General features: G+C 42.9%; 1 protein-coding gene across 1 annotated transcript in view; it reads left to right on the top strand.

The window, feature by feature from the left end:
* LOC120024916 (LARGE xylosyl- and glucuronyltransferase 2) overlaps window positions 1-24,781 on the top strand; it is a 94,426-nt gene that overhangs the window by 52,371 nt on the left and 17,274 nt on the right. The window contains exons 3-6 of the mRNA XM_038969283.1: window positions 17,083-17,270; window positions 23,114-23,406; window positions 23,623-23,705; window positions 23,968-24,091. Of these exons, the coding sequence (XP_038825211.1) occupies window positions 17,171-17,270; window positions 23,114-23,406; window positions 23,623-23,705; window positions 23,968-24,091 (600 nt within the window). The 5' untranslated portion in view covers window positions 17,083-17,170. The remainder of the gene's footprint in view (window positions 1-17,082; window positions 17,271-23,113; window positions 23,407-23,622; window positions 23,706-23,967; window positions 24,092-24,781) is intronic.

Raw genomic sequence — 24,781 nt, 5'->3', positions numbered from 1 at the left:
TGCCTTCTGACTAAAGCTGTCTGCCTGTCTGTCTCATCCCAACATGTTCATTACTATGGGACAGCTGGAGATCGAACTTGAATATCGAAACAATGTTGCAAATCAGTCAGAGAGACAGACCGCGAGGTTTATACAAATCTCCGCTGTTGAAAATCAAACGCTAGTCTAGAATAAATGGGAGATAATGTCTAGATACTTTTTTATAGCGGAGATCAACTTTATAAATTGCGTGGCTGGGCTGATGAGATAGTGGATTGCTCAGTGAGATGGAACAGAGTAAATAGGCATTTCAACTTCATCGCTTTAGCTGGTGGTAACTTGTGGAATAGAAACTGACTGAAATGAGGTTTTAACCAATGAAATTCGGTAAATTTCTGAATGTAATTTAATTCAAACAATACATTTTAATTTTAATTATCCACACCCTACAGGAAGCAGAATAAAATGTGAATTGAAGGAATGCACACACACACACACACACACACACACACACACACACACACACACACACACACACACACACACACACACACACACACACACACACACACACACACACACACACACACACATACATACACTCTTTGGAATCAGGTTACTCAGTCATGCAGTTAACCCAGTCTCTGCGTTAGAACGCAAAAGAGAGCAAGAGACAATGAGAGAGAGTCCTGCATTCCTGAGCTCCAACCAACTCCTGTCTTTTGTCACAGAGGGTTAACCGTGTGCACGGTGACACCACTCCCCCTTTCTCTTGCTCTCCTTTCAGCTTCTCTCGACCCTTTTTCCTGAGAGAGAGACTAATTGAAAGCGTGGCTGTGCACAACGACGTGGACTTGCAGCTACACGCTTGGCAGACACTTAACACACAGGGAGGAAAACGATTGGAGCTTACACAAACACGCCGGGTCGAAAGAATGTGCAAAGGTCATAGCAGCTTTTTATTATCGACTGTGTGGGTCTGTGTTTGTCCACTTGGTGTGTGTGTGTCGGCTTTGTTTTCACTGTCAGCTGTCAATGTTCTTGTCAGACCTACAAGCACGTCTTGCAGATGGAAAGGTGAGAGAGAGACAGAACAAGAGTGTGTGTGTGAGAGAGACTGTAAGAGAGAAAGAGACGTGTGTGTGTGTTCCTGTGTGAACAGGAGTGAGAGGTGAGCGGCACTCCTCTCTTCTCTCCTTCCGTTCCCCCTTGAGTGAATAGAGCGTTTGTGCTGTCCTTGTAGCCCTTCTGTGCCATTCTTTTCTTCTGTCCCTCTTTTCCTACAGTATCTCTCTCTGTTGTAGTCTACCTACAGAATGTTTGTGTCCTGCATCTCTACATTTTCTGATATCTTCTCTCATAATTATTTTCCTTAAGGTACTATCTCCTAAAAGTTTTCCCCCAGGAATTTGACCTTGGTGTGCTGTGTTTACTATCTCGGATGTCCTTCTCTAGACTGTGTGTCCTCTGTTATGTGTTCTGTCTTTTGTTTCATGTTGATATTGAGTCATCCAGTGTGTTGTTGTTTTAGTGAGTGAGCCGTCGGAGGCGACAGTATGTTAGAACAACAAAGTAGGGCAGATGGGACAAGGTAACTATCTCTGCAGTTGCTGTTATTCCTGCAGGCCATTGAAGGATGCTCAACTGAATCTGTTGTAGCGTCACTCTGCACAGGGGGCTGAGGAGGACGTGTGTGTGCCTGTGTGTACGCCTGAGCGTGTTCGTGAGCATTAGTGCGGCGGCGTCCGTGTGTGTTTATGCATAACCGGGCAAATGATTGATTGTAAACTGAGGTGAGATGAGTTAGTCTGTTATCTACCTTCACCTTCATTGTTTCTCAAATGAAATCAAATGTTATTGGTCACATACACGTGGTTGGCAAATGTTATTGGTCACATACACGTGGTTTGCAAATGTTATTGGTCACATACACGTGGTTTGCAGATGTTATTGGTCACATACACGTGGTTGGCAAATGTTATTGGTCACATACACATGGTTTGCAGATGTTATTGGTCACATACACGTGGTTTGCAGATGTTATTGGTCACATACACATGGTTTGCAGATGTTATTGGTCACATACACATGGTTTGCAGATGTTATTGGTCACATACACATGGTTTGCAAATGTTATTGGTCACATACACATGGTTTGCAGATGTTATTGGTCACATACACATGGTTTGCAGATGTTATTGGTCACATACACGTGGTTTGCAGATGTTATTGGTCACATACACATGGTTTGCAGATGTTATTGGTCACATACACATGGTTTGCAGATGTTATTGGTCACATACACATGGTTTGCAGATGTTATTGGTCACATACACATGGTTTGCAGATGTTATTGGTCACATACACATGGTTTGCAGATGTTATTGGTCACATACACATGGGTTTGCAGATGTTATTGGTCACATACACATGGTTTGCAGATGTTATTGGTCACATACACATGGTTTGCAGATGTTATTGGTCGCATACACATGGTTTGCAGATGTTATTGGTCACATACACGTGGTTTGCAGATGTTATTGGTCACATACACATGGTTTGCAGATGTTATTGGTCACATACACGTGGTTTGCAGATGTTATTGGTCACATACACATGGTTTGCAGATGTTATTGGTCACATACACGTGGTTTGCAGATGTTATTGGTCACATACACGTGGTTTGCAGATGTTATTGGTCACATACACATGGTTTGCAGATGTTATTGGTCACATACACGTGGTTTGCAGATGTTATTGGTAACATACACATGGGTTTGCAGATGTTAATGCGAGTGTAGCGAAAAGCTTGTGCTTCTAGTCCCAACAGTGCAGTAATATCTAACAAGTCATCTAAAAAGTCCCAACAACTACCTAATACACACTAATCTAACAAGTAATCTAACAATTCCCCAACAACTACCTAATACACACATCTAAAGGGGTGAATGAGAATATGTACATATAAGTATATGGATGAGCGATGGCCGAGCGGCGTAGGCAAGATGCAGTAGATGGTATATACATGTGATATAAGTAATGCAAGATATGTAAACATAATTAAAGTGCCATTATTTAAAGTGGCAATGTTTAAAGTGACTAGTGATCCAATTATTAAAGTGTCCGGTGATTGGGTCTCAATACGGTATGTACATGTGATATGAGTAATGCAAGATATGTAAACATTATTAAAGTGGCATTATTTAGAGTGGCATTGTTTAAAGTGACTAGTGATCCATTTATTAAAGTGTCCAGTGATTGGGTCTCAATGTAGGCAGCAGCCTCTGTGAGATAGTGATTGCTGTTTAGCAGATTGATGGCCTTGAGATAGAAGCTGTTTCTCAATCTCTCGGTCCCAGCTTTGATGACCTGTACTGACCTCGCCTTCTGGATGATAGTGGTGTGAACAGGCAGTGGCTCGGGTGGTTGTTGCCCTTGATGGCCTTCCTGTGACATCGGGTGCTGTAGGTGTCATGGAGGGCAGGTAGTTTGCCCCTGGTGATGCGTTGTGCAGACCGCACCACCCTCTGGAGAGCCTTGCGGTTGAGGGCGGAGCAGTTGCCGTACCAGGCTGTGTTAGAGCCCGACAGGATGCTCTCGATTGTGCATCTGCAAAAGTTTGTCAGGGTTTTGGGTGACAAGCCAAATTTCTTCAGCCTCCTGAGGTTGTTGCGCCTTCTTCACCACACTGTCTGTGTGGGTGGACCATTTCAGTTTGTCTGTGATGTGTACGCCCAAGAACAACACTTTCCATCTTCTTCACTGCTGTCCCTTTGATGTGGATAGGGGGGGTGCTGCCTCTGCTGTTTCCTGAAGTCCACGATCATCTCCTTTTGGTTTTTTGACGTTGAGTGAGAGCTTGTTTTCCTGACACCACCCTCCGAGTGCCCTCACCTCCTCCCTGTAGGCTGTCTCGTTGTTGTTGGTAATCAAGCCCACTACTGTGGTAATGATTTAATTGGAGGTGTGCATGGCCACATAGTTGTGGGTGAACAGGGAGTACAGGAGAGGGCTGAGCACACACCCTTGTGGGGCCCCAGTGTTGAGGGTAAGTGAAGTGGAGATGTTGTTTCCTACCGTCACCACCTGGGGGTGGCCTGTCAGAAAGTCCAGGACCCAGTTGCACAGGGCGGGGTTGAGACCCAGGGCCTCCAGCTTGATGATGAGCTTGGAGGGTACTATGGTGTTGAATGCTGAGCTGTAGTCAATGAACAGCATTCTTACAAAAATATAATTTTTGTCCAGATGGGATAGGGCAGTGTGCAGTGCGATGGCGATTGCATCATCTGTGGACCTGTTGGGGCGGTATGCAAACTGAAGTGGGTCTAGGGTGGCCGGTAAGGTGGAGGTGATATGATTCTTGATTAGCCTCTCAAAGTACTTCATGATGACAGAAGTGAATGCTACGAGGCGGTAGTCGAGCAAAGAAGGTTTTTAGTTTGTCTGGAAGCGTTCTCCTTTCCCTGTGTCCCTGTGACGACTGGGGTTTAGCTAAGCAAACAATCCTCCATATTGTAAACAAACATTATATGATTATGACATTGACCTTTTATTCAAACTAGAATTTAATGATCTTAACCAGGAATTTCCTTTCTTTTTACTATGGCTCTGATTGCGCACACACACTCTCGTGCTGTGTGGAGTATGTGTGTGTATGTGAGAGAGTCCTTGCATTCATGCGTGAAGATTAACAGATTTTCACACAGTTCAGCGAAAGCCAAATACACCTTACACACTGCTGAATAACCTTTTTTCCCCATTAGGAGAAGAGTTTCTTTACATTTTTCAAACCATATTCTGAAAGTCTGTTTCTCTGGGCCTCTGTGATCGATGCCGATGATCTATGATAGATAAGGGATAGCTAACAGATAGGTAATGAGTCATAGATATTTGTCCAGAATCCTTTATTTTGCTTCTTTGCTTCTCTAAATTTAAACAACACACGTTCTCTCTCTCCATTTGGCCCTCAGTAGCCTGAAAACCATTCCCACCTAGAATTCCTAGACTAGAGTCCTCTATAGATGTATCTCTGTCTCCCAGGAATGCTACCCTAGTCTGCCCTCAAGCATGTAATTCCCTCATGCCATGTGTTTCTAGTACTACATGTGCTTTCTATTCCTCTGTATGTACACTACCGTTCAAAAGTTTGGGGTCACTTAGAAATATCCTGGTTTTTGAAAGAAAAGCACATTTCTGTCCATTAAAATAACATCAAATTGATCAGAAATAGAGTGTCAACATTGTTAATGTTGTAAATGACTATTGTAGCTGGAAATGGCTGATTTTTAATGGAATATCTACACAGGCGTAGAGAGGCCCATTATATGCAACCATCACTCTTGTGTTCCAATGGCACATTGTGTTAGCTAATCCAAGTTTATCATTTTAAAAGGCTAATTTATAATTAGAAAACCCTTTTGCCATTATGTTAGCACAGCTTAAAGCTGTTGTGTTGATTAAAAAAGCAATACAACTGTCCTTCTTTAGACAAGTTGACTATCTGGAGCATCAGCATTTGTGGGTTTGATTACAGGCTCAAAATGGCCAGAAACAAATACATTTCTTCTGAAACTCGTCAGTCTATTCTTGTTCTGAGAAATGAAGGCTATTCCATGCGAGAAATTGCCAAGAAATTGAAGATCTCGTACAACGCTGTGTATTACTCCTTCACAGAAGAGCGCAAACTGGCTCTAACCAGAATAAAAGACGAGCGGGAGGCCCCAGTGTACAACTGAGCAAGAGGACAAGTACATTAGAGTGTCTGGTTTGAGAAACAGACACCTCACAAGTTCCTCTGTCCAGTGTCTGTGTTCTTTTGCCCATCTTAATCTTTTATTTTTATTGACCAGTCTGAGATATGGCTTTTTCTTTGCAACTTTGCCTAGAAGGCCAGCAACCCGGAGTCGCCTCTTCACTGTTGACGTTGAGACAGTTTTTTTGCGGGTACAATTTTATGTTATTTTAATGGACAAAAAAATGTGCTTTTCTTTCAAAAGCAAGGACAATTCTAAGTGACCCCAAACTTTTGAATGGTTGGTTGCGACTTTAAAGGAAAACTACACCCAAACACTGGTATTGGTTTCATTAGTCCGTTATTGATATAGTCGCAAAAATGTTTTGCATGTCAGCCATTAAGTTTTCAAGATTTGTAACTTTCAAAATACGGAAATCTGGCCTGCATGACGCATTTTGCATCAGATGATGCTGGGTTTTGCAGTTTACCTTTAATATCCCCAACTGTTAATCAAACCCATTGTTTGTGACTTGTCGAGGCTGTGAACTATCAACTTGGATTGGCACTGGAGAAGTGTTAATCTTCCCATTACCAGAACAGTAGAAGTGCTCTGATATAGGACTGAGGGCGAGATGGGGAAAATTAGGAAAAGAAGGGACTTTGAGACACAGACTGATAAAGGCTGATTTTAGAGGGTCGTCAGACGAGAGGACACGTATTAGCTCGGGTTCAAATCACCAACAGACCATGTAACGCTGACTAGGTGTGTGCGTGCTTGTGTGTGTGTGTGGCTGTTGAAAACAGAGCCGAGTGGAGTTAACAACTTCACAGTCCCCCTAGAAATCTTCCACGATCCTTATGGCAAAGCTACTGCAGTTAACTTTAGGGCTCTCTCTGTCTTTCTGCCATTCTTTCTCACTCTCTTTCTCTATGTCAATCTTCCTTATACAGTGCCTTCGGAAAGTTTTCAGCCCGCCTGACTTTTTCCACATTTTGCTACGTTACAGCCTAGTTCTAAAATGGATTAAATTGTTTTTTTCCTCATCAATCTACACAAAATACCCCAGAATGACAAAGCAAAACAGGTTTTTAGAAATTTTTGCAAATGTATTCCAAATTTAAAACTGAAATATCACATTTACATACGTTTTCAGACCCTTTACTCAGTACTTTGTTGAAGAACCTTTGGCGGCGATTACAGCATAGAGTTGTCTTGGGTATGACGCTACAAGCTTGGCACAGCTGTATTTGGGGAGTTTCTCCCATTCTTCTCTGCAGATCCTCTCAAGCGCTGTCAGGGTGGATGAGGAGCGTCACTGCACAGCTATTTTCAGGTCTTTCCAGAGATGTTTGATCGAGGTCAAGTCCCAGCTCTGGCTGGGCCGCTCAAGGACATTCAGAGACTTGTCCCAAAGACACTCCTGCATTGTCTTGGCTGTGTGCTTAGGGTCATTGTGCTGATGGAAGGGGAACCTTTGCCCCAGTCTGAGATCCTGAGCGCTCTGGAGCAGGTTTCCAACAAGGATGTCTCTGTACTTTCCTCCGTTCATCTTTCCCTCGACCCCGACTGGTCTCCCAGTTCCTGCAAGAAATAAGACTCATAAATATCAAAAATAAGTAACAAAGACAAATAGAAACACATTTTGTTGATTTGGCACTCAAACATCAGTTCATTACCCATCCCCCGACACTGTCAACCAAGAGTCAAGACTAAACCAATTCACCTTGGTGGTGTGCAGACTGGTTTATTAAGATTATTCTTAACGAGTTCACACAAACCAGAAAAAAATACAACAATTTGTCTGTGAAACTGTATATTCACAGTATTATGAATGAATTGTGGTTAATTTGGTAGTATTTCGTAGTGTGACTGATTTTACGAATGACATTAGTACTGTACAAAGTTAGCACACATCTATTTGATAGATTCCCCCGCTCCCCCTACCTCGGCCTTCCAGTGGGGAGACCTGAGGTCAACCTACCTGTCACGCCCTGGCCTTAGTTATCTTATTATATTATTATTTTAGTTAGGTCAGGGTGTGACATGGGGGATTCGTTGATTAAATATGTGTTCATTTCACGCTGCGCCTTGGTCCTCCTCTCTTTCACGTAACGACGATCGTGACACTACCTCCGCCCCCCTCCCCATCTCATACTTCTGAGTGGGAGACATTCCCAGGCAGTAGCCTGCCTAGCTCACAAACTAGAATCAGGGCGCCCACTCCGACAAGGTTAATTGACCCACAGTCCCACACGGTGACATGATATCATTGACGTGACGTGCAAATGAGCGATAGAAATTTGATCGCGCAAATGTCACCTTTACGAATTTTATGGTGTGGGTGCCCCGATGCCGCCCCCGGCAAGATGCGTCACCTATACGTAAATCCGCCACTACTCACACTCACACAACCACATAAACAAAGAAACACACACACTCTTATGATAGCAGTCAGAGCTGCAGCAGATGTGATATGAGCAGCAGAGTCTAACTGTCTAAATTGCAGTTTCATGTGAACTCCCTGCTGTTACTGTGAAGTGTGTGAACCATCATGTGAGCACAGATTATTGACCAGGGTGATAATTGGGTTTCTTACCCTGCTCTGAGAAAAATGCAGAAGAGAGAAAGGTGTGTGTGTGTGTATGCTGCGTCTCTCTGTCATCTCCCCGACACACGCCTGAACAGACTCCATTACCGTATATTGCCCCAAGTGACATAAAGCCTGATTTGACCTGATTTGAAATGAACAGAAGTGATCTAGGGAGGCTGCAACAACAATACACGATGACACATCGTCAGCCAACCAAACACTAACACACATTCACACACATACTAGTGGTTGTTCACCCGCCCAAAATTGCTAATAAATATAGAAACTGCGCTGTAGGCTACAGTCAGAGAAGGAGCAATGGTTTTTTGACAGGGGTTACAGAATTGTTTTTTGCCTAATTTAAATATGTTTCTGCTTATAATTTCTGACATTTTGGTAGGCTATTTGTTAGTCAACTTGTCTGTAATTAGATACATGCAGCTTCCCTTCTGTCAGTATATGTTACCCTTGAAGACTAAATAAACTCTTGCTCACCAGAATGTTTATTTAAAAATATATATATATATTTAACTAGGCAAGTCAGTTAAGAACGAATTCTTATTTACGATGACAGTCTACTTGTAAAGCCCCCCTCGGGCAAACCCTCCCCAAACCCAGACGACGCTAGGTCAATTGTGCGCCGCCCTATGAGACTCCCGATCACGGCCAGTTGTGATACAGCCCGGGATCGAACCCTGGTCCTTGATGACACCTCTAGCACTGCGATGCAGTGCTTTGTAACACCAAAACTAGTGGCAACTGAGCTGCCACCAACTTGAAGGAGACGAAACCTTAACTTTGCTGGAGTATTGAAACACATTATCCTGAGATGTTTTGAAACATAACGCGGTGTGTTGTAACGCCTCTTAAGTGTTGCGCAACACCTTGCCAGAGACTGGGAGCACTAAAAAGAATCGATTGAAAACACTATTTTGGTGTTTCGAGTCCTGTTTAGTGCCGAATTAGATACCTTCTCTTTTGGTGTCGTTTCCTCACTCTAAAGCTTCTAAACACCATTATGATTTGAATCCTTTCTTATGCATAATTAGATCCCTTTTTCTGAAGTGTCTTAATGTTTAACATTGTTTTATGTATTTGATCATTTGCCGTTGTATAACGTTTTGGCAGGTATTGTCCAGCTCAGTGTTCAAACCATCAACACTAACTGGAGGTTGAACAGCAAAACTGTGGGACTCTGCACTTGCCCTCTTCCATTGACAATCACGAAGGCTTGAATGGGTGCTGTCCTCATTGAACATCAACTTGCCTGATGGTTTTAATATCCATTCCTCATGATCCATTGCACCTCATGGCACAACAAGCGTATTACTAATATAAAAATAGACCTTTCTTTCATCAAACATGCATACAACATTGTGTGAAAGAATTATGAAGTCTAAACATTTTTGAATGATGCACAATCCTTTCAAATCAGAGTCACATGGCAGGGTATGAAATGCAAGGCGATTAAAACCAAAAACTTCCAATGATTTCAATCATTGCGTTGTCTCTCTTTGGCTACCCTCATGAAAGCTACTTCCATTTTGAGGAATATATTTAGTTGGATTTATTCTTAGATTATTTTGGTAGAATGAAATGATTAAATCATTGAAATAACTTGCATACATATTTTTTAAAGATATTTTGGTGGTATTTTGACACTATTGAAACAGTTATGAAATGACAGAGGGGATACAGATAGGTGGGAGAAACAGATTGAAGGGTTGGAGCGGGGAATTTAAGCCCCGTCTTCGGTGGATAGAGGGGTGACATGTCTGAGCCGTGTGCGTTATCGCTAGACCACAGGCACTACACGACTTGCATTCATTTGTATGTTTATTTGAGTTCATTTCATTTAACCCCAGAATAATTTCTTACAGTGTGGCTGTGTGTCAACTTCCAACAAAATGTACAATTTTACTGCCCTCCTGTTTCTAATCTGTCTTAATAAAGCATTGAAAAAAGGTGGAATTCCACAACAAATATTCTCCATAGGCCCTTGTCATCAATCAATATTTAGGCTATAAACCATTGATTGTATGAGGAACAGTTTTTGTGTTTCGATGATGCCTTTTATGTGCTCTAAAACCCTCAAAGTGTTTCACAATACTCTCTTCAATACAACAATATTAAGGTTGAAGAATGACTTTGGGTGTTTCAAAGTACTTCCTGTACATTAAAACACTTGTATTGGGTTTACATTCAAACAACCTCCAAACACCAGATCTCAGCTTAGTTTTCATGGTTTCATTACACAATCATGGTGTTTTGAGACTTTTTACTTTTACAGTGTAGTTGACATCGCAAGACGTCTTCTGTTTAAGAATGATGGAGGCCACTGTGCTCTTGGGGACCTTCAATGCTGCAGACATTTGTTGGTACGCTTCCCCAGATCTGTGCCTTGACACAATACTGTCTCAAAGCTCTGCAGACAATTCCTTCGACCTCATGGCTTGGTTTTTGCTCTGACATGCACTGTAAACTGTCAGACCTTATATAGACAGGTGTGTGCCTTCCAAAATCATGTCCAATCAATCGAATTTACCACAGGTGGACTCCACTCAAGTTGTAGGATGATGATCACTGAAAACAGTATGCACCTGAACTCAATTTTGAGTCTCGTAGCAAAGGGTCTGAATACTTATGTAAATAAGGTATTTCTGTTTGGTATTATTACTAACTTTGCAAACATTTCTAAAAACCTGTTTTTGCTTTGTCATTATGCGGTATTGTGTGTAGGTCGATAAGGAAAATGTTTTATTTAATCAATTTTAGAATAAGGCTGTAACGTAACAAAATGTGGAAAAAGTCAAGTCGTCTGAACTCTTTCCGAATGCACTGTATGTATTATATGTATATATATTTATATTCCTGCCTCTGACATTGCTCGTACTGATAATTCTTAATTTCTTTATTTTTCTGGATTATGCATGTATTTTATAAATGTTGTATTATTATTGCTAGGTATTACTGCACTGTTGGAGCTAGAAACACAAGCATTTGGCTGAAACTGCGATAACATCATCTGCAAATCTGTGTACGCGACCAATAAACTTTGATTTGATTTGCCTCTCTCTGTCTTTCTATCTTTCTCTTTCTCTGTTACACACACACACACACACACACACACACACACACACACACACACACACACACACACACACACACACACACACACACACACACACACACACACACACACACACACACACACACACACACACACACACACACAAACAAACAAACAAACAAAGTATTATGATAGCAGTCAGAGCTGCAGCAGATGTGATATGAGCAGCAGAGTCTGTCTAAATTGCAGTTTCATGTTTCATGTGAAAACTCCCTGCTGTTACAGCGAAGTGTGTGAACCATCATGTGAGCACAGATTATTGACCGGGGTGATAATTGTGTTTCTTACCCTGCTCTGAGAAAAATGCAGAAGAGAGAAAGGTGTGTGTGTTTGTGCTGCGTCTCTCTGTCATCTCCCCGACACACGCCTGAACAGACGCCATCACCGTATATTCCTCAAACATTCTGTGCATTAAAACACTTGCCTTGGGTTTACATTCAAACACCCTTCAAACACCAGATCTCAGCTCAGTTTTCAGGGTTTCATTACACAATCGTGGTGTTTTGAGACTTTCTACTTTTACAAGTGTAGTTGCCATCACAACATTTTTCTCTGTCATCTCTGCTTCTCTCATAGAGCAAAGACGTTTAGGGACCGGGGAGAAAATGCAATAATTATTTTTTTATTATAAATTGTTTTTTTACATTTGGTGTATCAATCAGCCAGGTCACCCATGATACAAGTCAGTATTTGACGTCCATCCATGTCTGAGGATGTCTGGCGATGACGTGTAAACCATCCACTAGGGGCAACAGTGAGCGCTGTTACCTTCAAGTAGGTTTCGGTTTTGCTAGGGTGTTGTGGAGTGGGATGGGCATAAGCATCTGCCTCTGGTGCCAAAGGTTGCATGTTTGAATCCAGCAATAGAAAGTTGTTTTTGCGATGTTTGTTTTTAGCCTATCCCAATCCTTAACCCTTTACCTTAACCAATCGGAGTTTTATGCCATACCTTAAAAATTCAGAGTTAATACCTAAACACTTAAAAAGACTTCGAAATTTGATGTTTGAGAAACATAGATGAACATCTAATTCTGACTTGAGCTTGTTGGTATCAATTTACTGCAACAATCGCTTATTTCTACAGGAGTTAATGTTAAGACTATGTGAGAGGTTATAGACCTACAGTCATTGTCCAGATTTCAGTTTCCATTTAACCCATCTGAACAGTAGGCTACAGTTCCCTTGATGTGTCATAGGGCTATTTGAAGTCTCCGTCTAGTGACTGTCGAATTCATATAGTGCCTCACAAAAATCACACACAACATAGCCTACACTGCTATCATCCTCTTTCACCCCCTCACCAAATATTTCCCAAAGAATACATTTTCTGGCCCCTCCCTACTCTTGATTTTTAATTCTCCATTTTGCAGCATTTCTGTTACTGAATTCAACTCTGTCATTGTACTTTTTGCCTCAGTGGAACAACGTTAACTTTTTCTACCCGTTCCCAAAAGCTTTAGGGGATTGGCGCGTAGGCTATTTGGCAGATGTAAAGTTAGGCCCTAAAGCTTAGGTCTATGCACTAATGCCAGACCTCAATGTAGCCTATAGGCCTAGATGTAAATTGCACAAGAATTATACATTTATAGATTTTTTTCCTGTACTATTTTCTCTTTATTCAACCCGACAGCCACCCGCCCGACCCGCAGATATAACTGCGGGGACTGCAGGTTATGAGTCAACCCACGTATCACACACACACACACACACACACACACACACACACACACACACACACACACACACACACACACACACACACACACACACACACACACACACACACACACACACACACACACACACACACACACACACATATACACACACACACACACACACACACACACACAAACACAGAACAAGGCAGGTCAAACAAATGCAGAGGGACCCAATCCGTTTGTGCACAGATACACTCACAGACATACAGACAGGGGTAAACGTATCCACTATTGAATGGATGGTTTGGTTTTCAATCAAGAATCTCATCTCAAGAGTGTGTGCGTGCGTGCGTGTGTGTGTGTGAACCCTTGGCTGAGGTCAGAATAGAGAAAGAGAGTAGATGATTAACCGTCTCTGTTATCATGGTTCTCTGATGCAGGAAGCGCCAAACTGATTATGCCCTAATCAGATATCTCCCTTCCTGATTAGCGCAGTGCTAAAAGGCCCTTCACTTTGGATGGGGAAGCTACCGTTAAAAGCCTTTACTCAATGGCTTCAGCTCTTAATCGCACTATTACTTGCATTATATGTTTCTCAGGAGCCATGTTTTATTGACAGCCATGCTTAGAAATAGAGGAACAGGCAGGTTTCCCTTGGCACCATTCACGATGCTCTACAATGTGAAATGGAAAACTTTGGCTGTTTTGTACCAAACAAATGAAGAATTTCTGTGTTGTATTCTGTTTAGTTTCCATTCTTTTTCCAACATATCTCATGGTCTGACTGCAGTGTTCGACTTTTGACCATAAACATAGACATTTTGACGGTTAAGTTTAGGCATTCATTCCAAATGGTTAAGATAAGGGTTCAAGTTTGGGGTAGGATTTAAACCAGGGTTTGGAACCGGTTCAGGGAACAGAGCCCGAAAACTGGAAAATAACAAACTTTTTCAAGGAACAGAATCAGAGCCGGTAACGGAAGTGATCTATGCTGAACAGAATCCTTGTTTTAAAAGCGATTTTACGATCTGGGCAAGAGGGAGGGAGGGAGGAGATAGGGAGGGAGGGAAAGAGAAAGAGATCGAAACATGACCTCAATGTTGAGGCTACGCTTACACCTGTGGTGTAAATCATTTCAGAATGGGTTTATCTTCAGCACACACACAAACACAGAAGAAGGAAAAAATGAAAGATCAGAGAGAAAATATGAAAGATTAAAAAGCAGATGTCTTGCAGTATTTATCACTTGATGCAGCCAAGGGTTTCTGGGAAAAATCCCCTTCCTGATCTCACCTTGACCAGGTGTTGTAGCTCTAGGGCGTAACCTCAATACTATGTGGATCACATGTACTATTAATGTACTTTGGCAGGCAAAGAGCAGTAACTGTGCTTATAAAAGCACAGCAAGGAAATGTGTGAGGTATTTGACGTGAATGGATTTTGAGGTTATATTTGAATCAACGGTGGATTTGAGGGGATTGTTGAACTATCCTTTTTAAGGCAGGGGTGGCCAACCCTCCTCCTGAAGAGGGGCTCGTTGAGGTGGATGAATCGGTTGAACACCTCTCGCCTTTCTCTTCTGTATCTGCAGGCCTTGGCTCTCTTTCCCTATCCAACGTACAAAGTCTCTCAACAGCCCTCACTTACTCTGACTGTTTTTTAAAAATTGTATTTATTTAACTAGGCAAGTCAGTTAAGAACAAATTCTTATTTACAATGACGGCCTACCTGAAAGCAAAAGGCCTCCTGCGGGGACAGGGGCTGGGGCTTAAAATTAAAAAAAAAAAAAATATAGGACAAAACACACATCACACAAGAGAGACACCACAACACTACATAAAGAGAGACCTAAGACAACAACATAGCATGGCAGCAACACATGAAAGCACAGCATGGTAGCAACACAACATGACCACAACATGGTAGCAACACAACATGGTAGTAACACAAAACATGGTACAAACATTATTGGGCAGAGACAACAGCACAAAAGGCAGGAAGGTAGAGACAACATTACATCACGTGAAGCAGCCACAACTGTCAGTAAGAGTGTCCGTGATTGAGTCTTTGAATGCAGAGATGGAGATAAAACGGTCCAGTTTGAGTGTTTTTTGCAGCTCGTTTCAGTCGCTAGCTGCAGCGAACTGAAAAGAGGAGCGACCCAGGGATGTGTGTGCTTTGGGGACCTTTAACAGAATGTGACTGGCAGAACGGGTGTTGTATGTGGAGGATGAGAGTTGCAGTAGATATCTCAGATAGGGGGGAGTGAGGCCTAAGAGGGTTTTATAAATATGCATCAACCAGTGGGTCTTGCGATGGGTATACAGAGATGACCCATTTACAGAGGAGTATAGAGTGCAGTGATGTGTCCTATAAGGAGCATTGGTGGCAAATCTAATGGCCGAAAGGTAAATAACATCTAGCTGCTCGAGAGCAACCTTACCTGCCGATCTATAAATTACGTCTCCGTGATCTAGGATGGTCATCTAAATCAGGGACTGTGAGCCAGCTATGGCTTTGGTTGTTGTGTTATTAATGTTATTAATAGCATTTTCTCTAGAATTATACTTTTGGTTAATATACTGCACATGTCGGAGTTGCTCTCCAGCATGTTGTGGCATTGTTGCTTCTCTCTCTCTCTCTCTGGCATTATCAGCAGTGCTCTTTGTCCTTGTCGTTTTAGAGTCCGCTAGCTGTAGGTGCTGTGACGAGATGAGAGTTGAACGGGGTGACGAGAATCCATTGGAATGAGAGACCTTGAGCAAACACACACACACACACACCTTGAGCAACCAATTTAAGCATCTGTTTTAAGTAAAGTCGCACACTGAAGGGCAGGATGTTGATTTGACAGTCTTGAGGGTGTGTGTGTGTGTGTGTGTGTGTGTGTGTGTGTGTGTGTGTGTGTGTGTGTGTGTGTGTGTGTGTGTGTGTGTGTGTGTGTGTGTGTGTGTGTGTGTGTGTGTGTGTGTGTGTGCGCACGTGTCAAGTAGATAAAAGAGGTTCCACTGGATATCATAAGGTGAATGCACCAATTTGTAAGTCGCTCTGGATAAGAGCGTCTGCTAAATGACTTAAATGTAAATGTAAATAAAAACCACAGGTTAGCGTTTTTCATCATGTATCTTGTTCTGGAGTCGGCTCTGCAAAGTGGTCACAAGCTGGCACAGTCATAAAATCAGACTTTAAACCTTAACCACACTGCTAACGTTAATGCCTAATCCTAACCTTAAATGTAGTTTTCATAACCTTTTGCAACATAGCCAATTTTGACTTTGCAGCTGGCCCATTTAGCAGGAATCGCTCAGTTCTGCCTCCAGGACAAGACTCATCCCAATAAACGTCAACCTGCATTAAAAACCTGGGTCAAGGAGCGAGTTCAGCTTAATCTCACCCCAATGCCGTCCACCCATTCCACTTTCTCCTCCCTCTCCTCCCTCTCTCACCAGATTTGTCACACCAGCAAAACAAAGGCCAGACGCACTCTTCATAAACTCCCAGATATTTTTTTGACTTCTCTTTTTTAATTGGCAGCTGCATCCAATCTTGTTTCCTTCAGGCCTGCATCTAATTAAAGTGAAACGTGATTAATTAAGCTCATCATAAAACAAAGAGAGGACCTGGAACTCTTATAGCCTTTATAGATAGAGGGAGGTAGAGAGAGAGGGAGAGAGAGAGAGCGAGAGTCTGCCCGCACTTATTGCCAATTGAGCCTGGCTGTGAATAAACTGTGTGTGTATGTGCGTGCTCGCTTGCACATGTGTGTGTGTGCACATGCGTGCGCGTTTTGCGCATTCATACGTGTGCTCGTATTTGTGTTATGAGAGTGAGATGACATCATATTTTAATTGTGCCCCCGACATTTCCGTGTCCAAACCTCTGCTTTGCTTGAATACAAACTGCACTGTTATGCCACTAAAGCGTTTTGTGATAGCATCATGCTAACCTTCTCCCTCCTCCTCTCTTTCTCCTCATCTCTCCCTCCAGATGAGAGGATGCAGCAGGAAGCAGATGTGAGACTGAGCCCCACCTGAGCCCTCACCTCCCACCCCCGCCCCCACCCGGCCGTCCCATCATGCACATGCCGTTTCGAGGTCGTCTGAAGCTGCTGGTGGCATCTCTGACCGCCGTCATCCTGCTCACCTGGCTCTACCTGCTGGCTGGGAACCTGGAGAGTAAGTAGTACCTGCCTGTCGCCATGGTTACATGACTGACCGGAACTACTTTTCCACTGAACTGCCCTAGGAAGGAATAGGAAACACATGTATGCATGTACTGTAGCTACTTTAAAAACACGTTAAACAACGGTATACAGATGCCGTATCTTAATTTGAGCATCCTGTTGTTGCAGGAATTTGGAGATGCAAACTTGTAGTGCATTCAAGGTTTAAAAAGGCTTCTAAAGATTGTAATTTCCATTTTGAAATGTCAGACTCAAAATAATGTTTACGACCTCAAATAACAATAACTGTAACGACCCTTTGTTTACAAACTTCTATATCGACTTTGCCACTTCAGCATGCTTATGTGGCACGGTTCATGTCATGCAGGCCTTACGGGCCAGAAGGTCAAACCACCACAGACGAACTCTCATTGCCTGTTTCATTACAGCCCTTCTACACTTTAGCCATCGGGCGTCCGGCATTGCCATCAGCCATTGAGGAAATGCTTCCTTGAAATCAATGAAAGCTGCTTCACTGCCCGTGTTGCGCTCACGATGCGTCACGTCCAATGTCAGCGTCCAAGCTCAAGAATCACAGAGGTTAAATTCTCGATGGCTGACGCGAACGTTAATTCTATCTTGTGAATTGAAATGATGACAAATAAAGACGATTTTGGTTGCATATGGCCACGAATATACACCACTGGTTATTTTAGTCAAGAAGCTACTACTACTAGCTAGCTAGTTACATTGACTAGCTAGGTTCAAAAGCAGCGTGTGAAATTAGGGGATCATTTGGTACAACCACTAGCAACAATTTAGTGAGTACTTGCAAAAAACTGGACCAAAGCTATTATACTTACGCATAATCGATGAATATGGTACAGTAGGCAAAATAGAATAAAGACTCTGCTCCTCTCTCAAAACAACGAACTCTGTGTAGCAGGTACAACTTCACATTGATGTGACGCTGATGGCAAAGCAACACAATGCATATAGTGGAGCTGAAGAGTAACACTACGATCAGAGCCGGCTGCAGAAAATGATCAGCTAGGGGAAATGAGATTTTCATATAATTATAGAAAATATTTGCACAAAAAAAGATAACGAACAGGTTTCTGTGCCAATGCACCCCACAACCAATAAAGAAAGCATACCGACTTCGGGCACTTCTATATCATGGTTTGCATTTTCAACACCACAATAAATAGATGTCAATCTCGACAAACATAAAATGCGTCCCTCCATACTGACCTAGTATCAAAGGATTGGCTTGACAATCACCGAATGTCATTCAACTTTTTTGGTGTTTTATAACAGATGTCTCTTTCCGTTAATCAAATGTTTCGCTGCACAGTTTGGATTGATTTGAATGATTCAGTAAAAACAAATACATATACACACAGTACAGCAATTTTTCAACATGACCGGGATTGCACAATAAAGTCAGACTTATTTCCATTGTGGTCCCTATTTTCTTGCATAGATACATAATGACATTTCATAGATAGAGACACATTACAGAGACACAGACAAAAAAATGCTCGCCTCTAGATGAGTATGAGGGGGGAGTTTAAGTACAATTCTTACAAGCTTATTTCGGCTTGGTCTGTAGCTTATTCTTTAGATGTTTGGCGCTGCTGGTGAAACACTGTACTAGCACACTTGCCAGAGTCTTTAGGGTGTCCCTATAGCGAGCTTTCCATCCAATTGGTGACAGATTTTCATGTGAATATGAAAAAATCTGCATAAAAACAATATTTTCCCATCTGAGTTGTGTTTCCATCAAATTGACTCTATTGCGTAAATACGTAGTCTACATAAAAATAACTTTTGCGGTTAGATTCCCATGTAGGGGAAAAAAAAACAAGGTAAATTAGTTTCCATCCATTTAGTCCTACTGATGGTTTTGTCTCAAAAAAATGCGTAGGTATGGTGAATATGCCCACTCAATATCAAGCCATTTTGAGGAGGCTGGAACTATATTTTGCACAAACGTGCGCATGCCTACAGTAGACTTTTGAAGTAGCACATATAAAAGATAATACATTTTTAAAGTTTATATTTAGGCTACATTTGGCCGCTCGGATTGGAGAGGAAGCTTTCCTGAATAGCTGGGCCTGCCGAGAGCATACAGTTGTATATGGCCACATTATTATTGGACGACTTGTGAGAATGATTATCTGCAACAGACAGCGCATCTCAGTATCAGAAGTAAAAATACAGCCAGACTGGTGCGCTACTGTGCAGATAAACACACAGCTGATCCAAATGGAATGAAACATTAAAATCACAGGGCTTTTACGTCATTATTCAAAGGACATTTTCACTGCAGCCTAGAGTAGAATTTTGTATTGCCCCTATACAAGATCATGTCTTCAATGTTATTTTATGCACAATGATGCACCTGGATTCTCGACTGCCTATCAGCTATTCCTATTTGTTCTTGTGGATTTATATTGAAAATGTATGCAGCTTTGAATGCTTTTATGTGAGGCATGATTGCCAGTTAGCCTCTTGCAGACCTTCACAAACGGTGCACCTACCACTGTTGTCACTATGAATGGTGGATAGAGGGCAGGATAGACTGGTAGACTACATTGAGTACACCAAACATTAGGAATACTTTCCTAATATTGAGCTACCTGCTATCCAGGCTCTGTCGCAGCCGGCCGCGATCGGGAGACTCATGGGGCAGCGCACAATTGGCCCAGCGTCGTCCAGGTTAGGGGAGGGTTTGGCCGGCAGGGATGTCCTTGTCCCAACGCGCACTAGCGACTCCTGTGGAGGGCCGGGCGCAGTGCACGGTGACACAGTCGCCAGGTGTACGGTGTTTCCGGGTTCCGGGTTAAGTAGGCATTGGGTCAAGAAGTAGTGCGGCTTGGTTGGGTTATGTTTCGGAGGACGCACGGCTCTCGACCTTCACCTCTCCTGAGTCCGTAAGGGAGTTGCAGCAATGAGACAAGACTGTAATTACCAACTGGATACCACAAAATTGGGGAGAAAAAGGGGTAAAAAAAATGTATATATAGTTATTTGAGACGTGGCCTACATCTCTCTTCACATAGAAACTGTAATCTCCATGAACCACTATCGATCGAACCGAGCCCCCCCCCGTTTTGCCCTCAGAACAGCCTCATTTCGTCAGGGCATGGACTTTACAAGGTGTTGAAAGTGTTCTACAGGGATGCTGGCCCATGTTGACTCCAATGCTTCCCACAGTTGTGTCAAGATGGCTGGATGTCCTTTGGGTGGTGGACCATACTTGATACACTCGGGAAACTGTTGAGTCTGAAAAACCAAGCAGCGTCGCAGTTCTTGCGCCTGTCACCCGTTCAAAGGCACTTAAATCTATTGTTTTGTCCATTCACCCTCTGAATGGCACACATACCCATTCCATGTCTCAATAGTCTCAAGGTTTAAAAATACTTTAATCTGTCTCCTACCCTTCATCTATACTGATTGAAGTGGATTTCACATGTGACATCAAGAAGGGATCATAGATTTCACCTGGATTCACCTGGTCAGTCGATGTCATGGAAAAAGTACGTGTTAATGTTTTGTATAATCAGTGTATATTGATCTGTGGTATAGTAAAAGTTAGCATGCAGAAAAGCGTAGTGCATAAGGGAAGGACCAAACAATCCTTGACTTTTTCCATATTTTGTTACGTTGTAGCCTTATTCTAAAATTGATTAAATAAAACAATTTCCTCAGCAATCTACACGCAATACCCCATAATGACAAAGCAAAAAACGTTTTATTATTTACATTTTTGCAAATGTATTTAAAACAAAAAACGGAAATACCTTATTTACATAAGTATTCAGACCCTTTGCTATACGACTCGAAATTGAGCTAAGGTGCATCCTGTTTCCATTGATCATCCTTGAGATGTTTTTACAACTTGATTGGAGTCCACCTGTGGTAAATTAAATTGACTAACATGATTTGAAAAGGCACACACCTGTCTTTATAAGGTCCCACTGTTGACAGTGCATGTCAGAGCAAAAACCTAGCCATGAGGTTGAAGGAATTTTCCGTAGAGTTCCGAGACATGATTTGGTCGAGGCACAGATCTGGGGAAGGGTACCAAAACATTTCTGCAGCATTGAAGGTCCCCAAGAACACAGCGGCCTCCATCATTCTTAAATGGAAGGAGTTTGGAACCACCAAGACTCTTCTTAGAGCTGGCCGCCCAGCCAAACTGAGCAATCGGGGGGAGAAAGTCCTTGGACAGGGAGGTGATTAAGACCCTATGGTCACTCCGACTGAGCTCTAGAGTTCCTCTGTGGAGATGGGAGAATCCACCAATTAGGCCTTTATGGTACAGTGGCCAGACAGAAGCCACTCCTCAGTAAAAGGCACATGACAGCCCGCTTGGAGTTTGCCAAAAGGCACCTAAAGACTCTCAGACCATGAAAAACAAGATTCTCTTGTCTGATGAAGCCAACATTGAACTCTCGTCACGTCCTTGAGGAAACCTGGCACCATCCCTATGGTGAAGCATGGTGGTGGCAGCATCATGCTGTTGGGATGTTTTTCAGCGGCAGGGACTGGGAGACTAGTCAGGATCGAGGCAAAGATGAACGGAGCCAAGTACAGAGAGATCTCAGACTGGGGCGAAGTTTCACCTTCCAACAGGACAACGACCCTAAGCACACAGCTAAGACAATGCAGGAGTGGCTTCGGGACAAGTCTCTGAATGTCCTTGAGTGGCCCAGCCAGAGCTCGGACTTGAACCCGATCAAACCTCTCTAGAGAGACCTGAAAATATCTGTGCATTGACACTCCCCATCCAACCTGACAGAGCTTGAGAGGATCTGTAGAGAAGAACGGGAGAAACTCCCCAAATACAGGTGTTCCAAGCTTGTAGCGTCATACCCAAGAAGACTCGAGGCTGTAATCGCTGCCAAAGGTGTTTCAACAAAGTACTGAGTAAAGGGTCTGTATACAGATGTAAATGTGATATTTCATTTTTTTTATTGCTTAGTCATTATGGGGTATTGTGTGTAGGTAGATTGATGAGGGGGAAAAACTATGTAATACCTTTTAGAAAAAGGCTGTAACTTAACAAAATGTGGAAAAAGTCAAGCTGTCTGAATACCTTCCGAAGGCACTGTAGGGGAGGCGCATGCAAACAGATGTGGAAATGTGGCTAGGATAGAATCAATGATATAATAAATCCTGCAAAAGGGCGAATGTAAACCAGGAACAAAACACACTACCCTCCCCTGTGCCCAATAAAATAAAATAAAAAACCCTTCCCAATTTTGATATGTCCCTAACAGTTCACCTTTCTTCTTGCTGCAGGATTATAATCTTTCTGTGTGAAACTGGCTCAAATTAAGATACGGCATCCGTAATAATAATCTTGTAGGCTGAGATTCGAGATTCCGAGATATCTTTGTCCGAGAATGTGGTTAAGTATCCTGTTGTAAACAAAAACGATAGACCCTGGACGTGCTGTCATACACTCCTAAAACCAATTTATGAAGCGCGCCAAAATTCTTAAGCGCACACATGTGCATGCAAATCCTCTCTCACACATACTTTACCTAAGATGACTGATGGGGTGTTATAGTGCAGTCTGTTCACTTCAGCTCTACGGAATAGCCGTAGGAAGCAGTGAATTACTGTGTACACACGAGAGGACTGTATCAGTATTAGGTCTATTTCTCTCTCTCACCCACTTTCCTCTGAGCAACCAGGAACAGGGTGTGAACATTCCCAGAGTGCCACATTTCAGCTGTGTCAGCTTCGTGTGATATACAACTCTAGAAATGAAAGATTTTATTCAACCCTAATCTTAATTCCCCTCTATCCCCTCCTCGCCTCCCCCTCCCCCCTTTCCAGATGGGCGTTCTCTCCTCCTGTCCCCCTGTTTGTCAGAGACCCCCGAGGCACGGGTTCTAGAGCGGGCAGTTCTGGAGTCGCGGGTGCGCGAGATGGAGGAGGAGAACCGGCAGATCCGCCTGCAGCTCAGCCAATTGCAGGGCACGGCCGGCCAGCCCGCCGACGGTGGTAACTACGGCAACGCGGCGTGGGGGGCGTCAGCTGACACTGGGCCCGAGGATGTGGAGAACACAGCGGAGGAGAGAGCCAATCACACAGAGTGTCCCCGTTCGCCCACCGTACTGAAGTGTGAGGTGAGCCAGGATCAAATACTCCTTTTAGCGCAGCTCTGTGTTTTACCTTCGTTTAGCTTCACTGTTTGGTCATTGGTGTTAAATTGATATGTCAAATCTACTGTCATTGGTGTTTATGTGTTTTGGATAAAATCACATAGACACAGTTAAATAATATGGTTGTAGTGCTAAAATCACAACAGTGTTGATGGCATAGCTTCTCCCTTTTCTGCGCAGCTGATCCATGTAGCGTGCGTGTGCGCCGGTCACAACGCCAGCAGAGATGTGGTCACCCTGGTCAAGTCCATCCTGTTCCACAGGTAACACAACAGAGCTTCACATACAACTACACCTGCTGCTTATAGCTACAGCTACACCTAATATGGCAACAGTAGAGCAAATGAGGATGAAGTCCATTCGAAGGCCACTTATACAAATGAGAATAATTTATTCATTAATTATTGGACGTTTAGGAAATGTTAGACATTTCATGATCAGAGAGATTAAGCACTTGAGTAGCTCTTGGCATATGTTTCTCTTTCTTTCTCTTTCTCTCTCTCTCTCTCTCTCTTGCTCTCTCAGGAAAAACCCTCTCCATTTCCACTTCATCACAGACGCAGTAGCCAATCAGATCCTGAGTTCTCTGTTCCAGTCCTGGATGGTTCCGTCTGTACAAGTTAGCTTCTACGACGCAGATGAACTCAAGGTAAATGCCAACGATGGTCCTCAGGAGCCTGAGTGTCTGCTCTACCTTTTTAAAATCAGTGTTTAGGAAAACAATGGTGTGCACTCTGTGAGCAACCACTGACATAAAAGGAGAATTCCACCCCTTTCCAATCAATCAGTTGGCAGGAGAAAGAGAAATCCAGTAGACACTTCACAAGGACTGGAGACCATACTTCCTCTCATTCAATTTTCCTTGTTCTACATGTTCTTTACTCCCTCCTTCTCTTTCCTTTCCCTACTCTTACAACAGTGATGTGTCACCTCAGTCCTTCTACTCCTCTGGCCTCTCCGCTCAGTCACTGTGTGTCTGTGTAAATCGGAAAAATGGTGCGTGTGTGTGTTGGAGGGGGTGTATGTATGCATGTACCGTGTCTTTGTGTGTGGTATGTGTGTGTTGCGTGCATGTACTGTTGGTGGATGGATGTGTGCGTCTAGCTTTGGCTCTTTGCTATTGACAAAGGGTTCATAGAGCAACATGTCGTTGCTCAACTCGCATAGCAACCTGCCTCGACCTGTAATATGACTTGGTTCCGTCTCATCCTCAAATTCTCTCTCATCCTCCATAAGCTTAGCAGGAACAAAAGCTCCTTGTGCTCTCAAACGTCTCAACCTGCTCACAGTTTTCATGAACTCAGTTCAAACAGAGACGGAAACACTGCATCTTCTGAGC

The sequence above is a fragment of the Salvelinus namaycush genome, chromosome 30 (genome assembly GCF_016432855.1).
Source record: "Salvelinus namaycush isolate Seneca chromosome 30, SaNama_1.0, whole genome shotgun sequence".
NCBI lineage: Eukaryota > Metazoa > Chordata > Actinopteri > Salmoniformes > Salmonidae > Salvelinus > Salvelinus namaycush.
The sequence above is the reverse complement of the archived record's forward strand: the minus strand, read 5'-3'. Positions and strand labels throughout refer to the sequence as shown.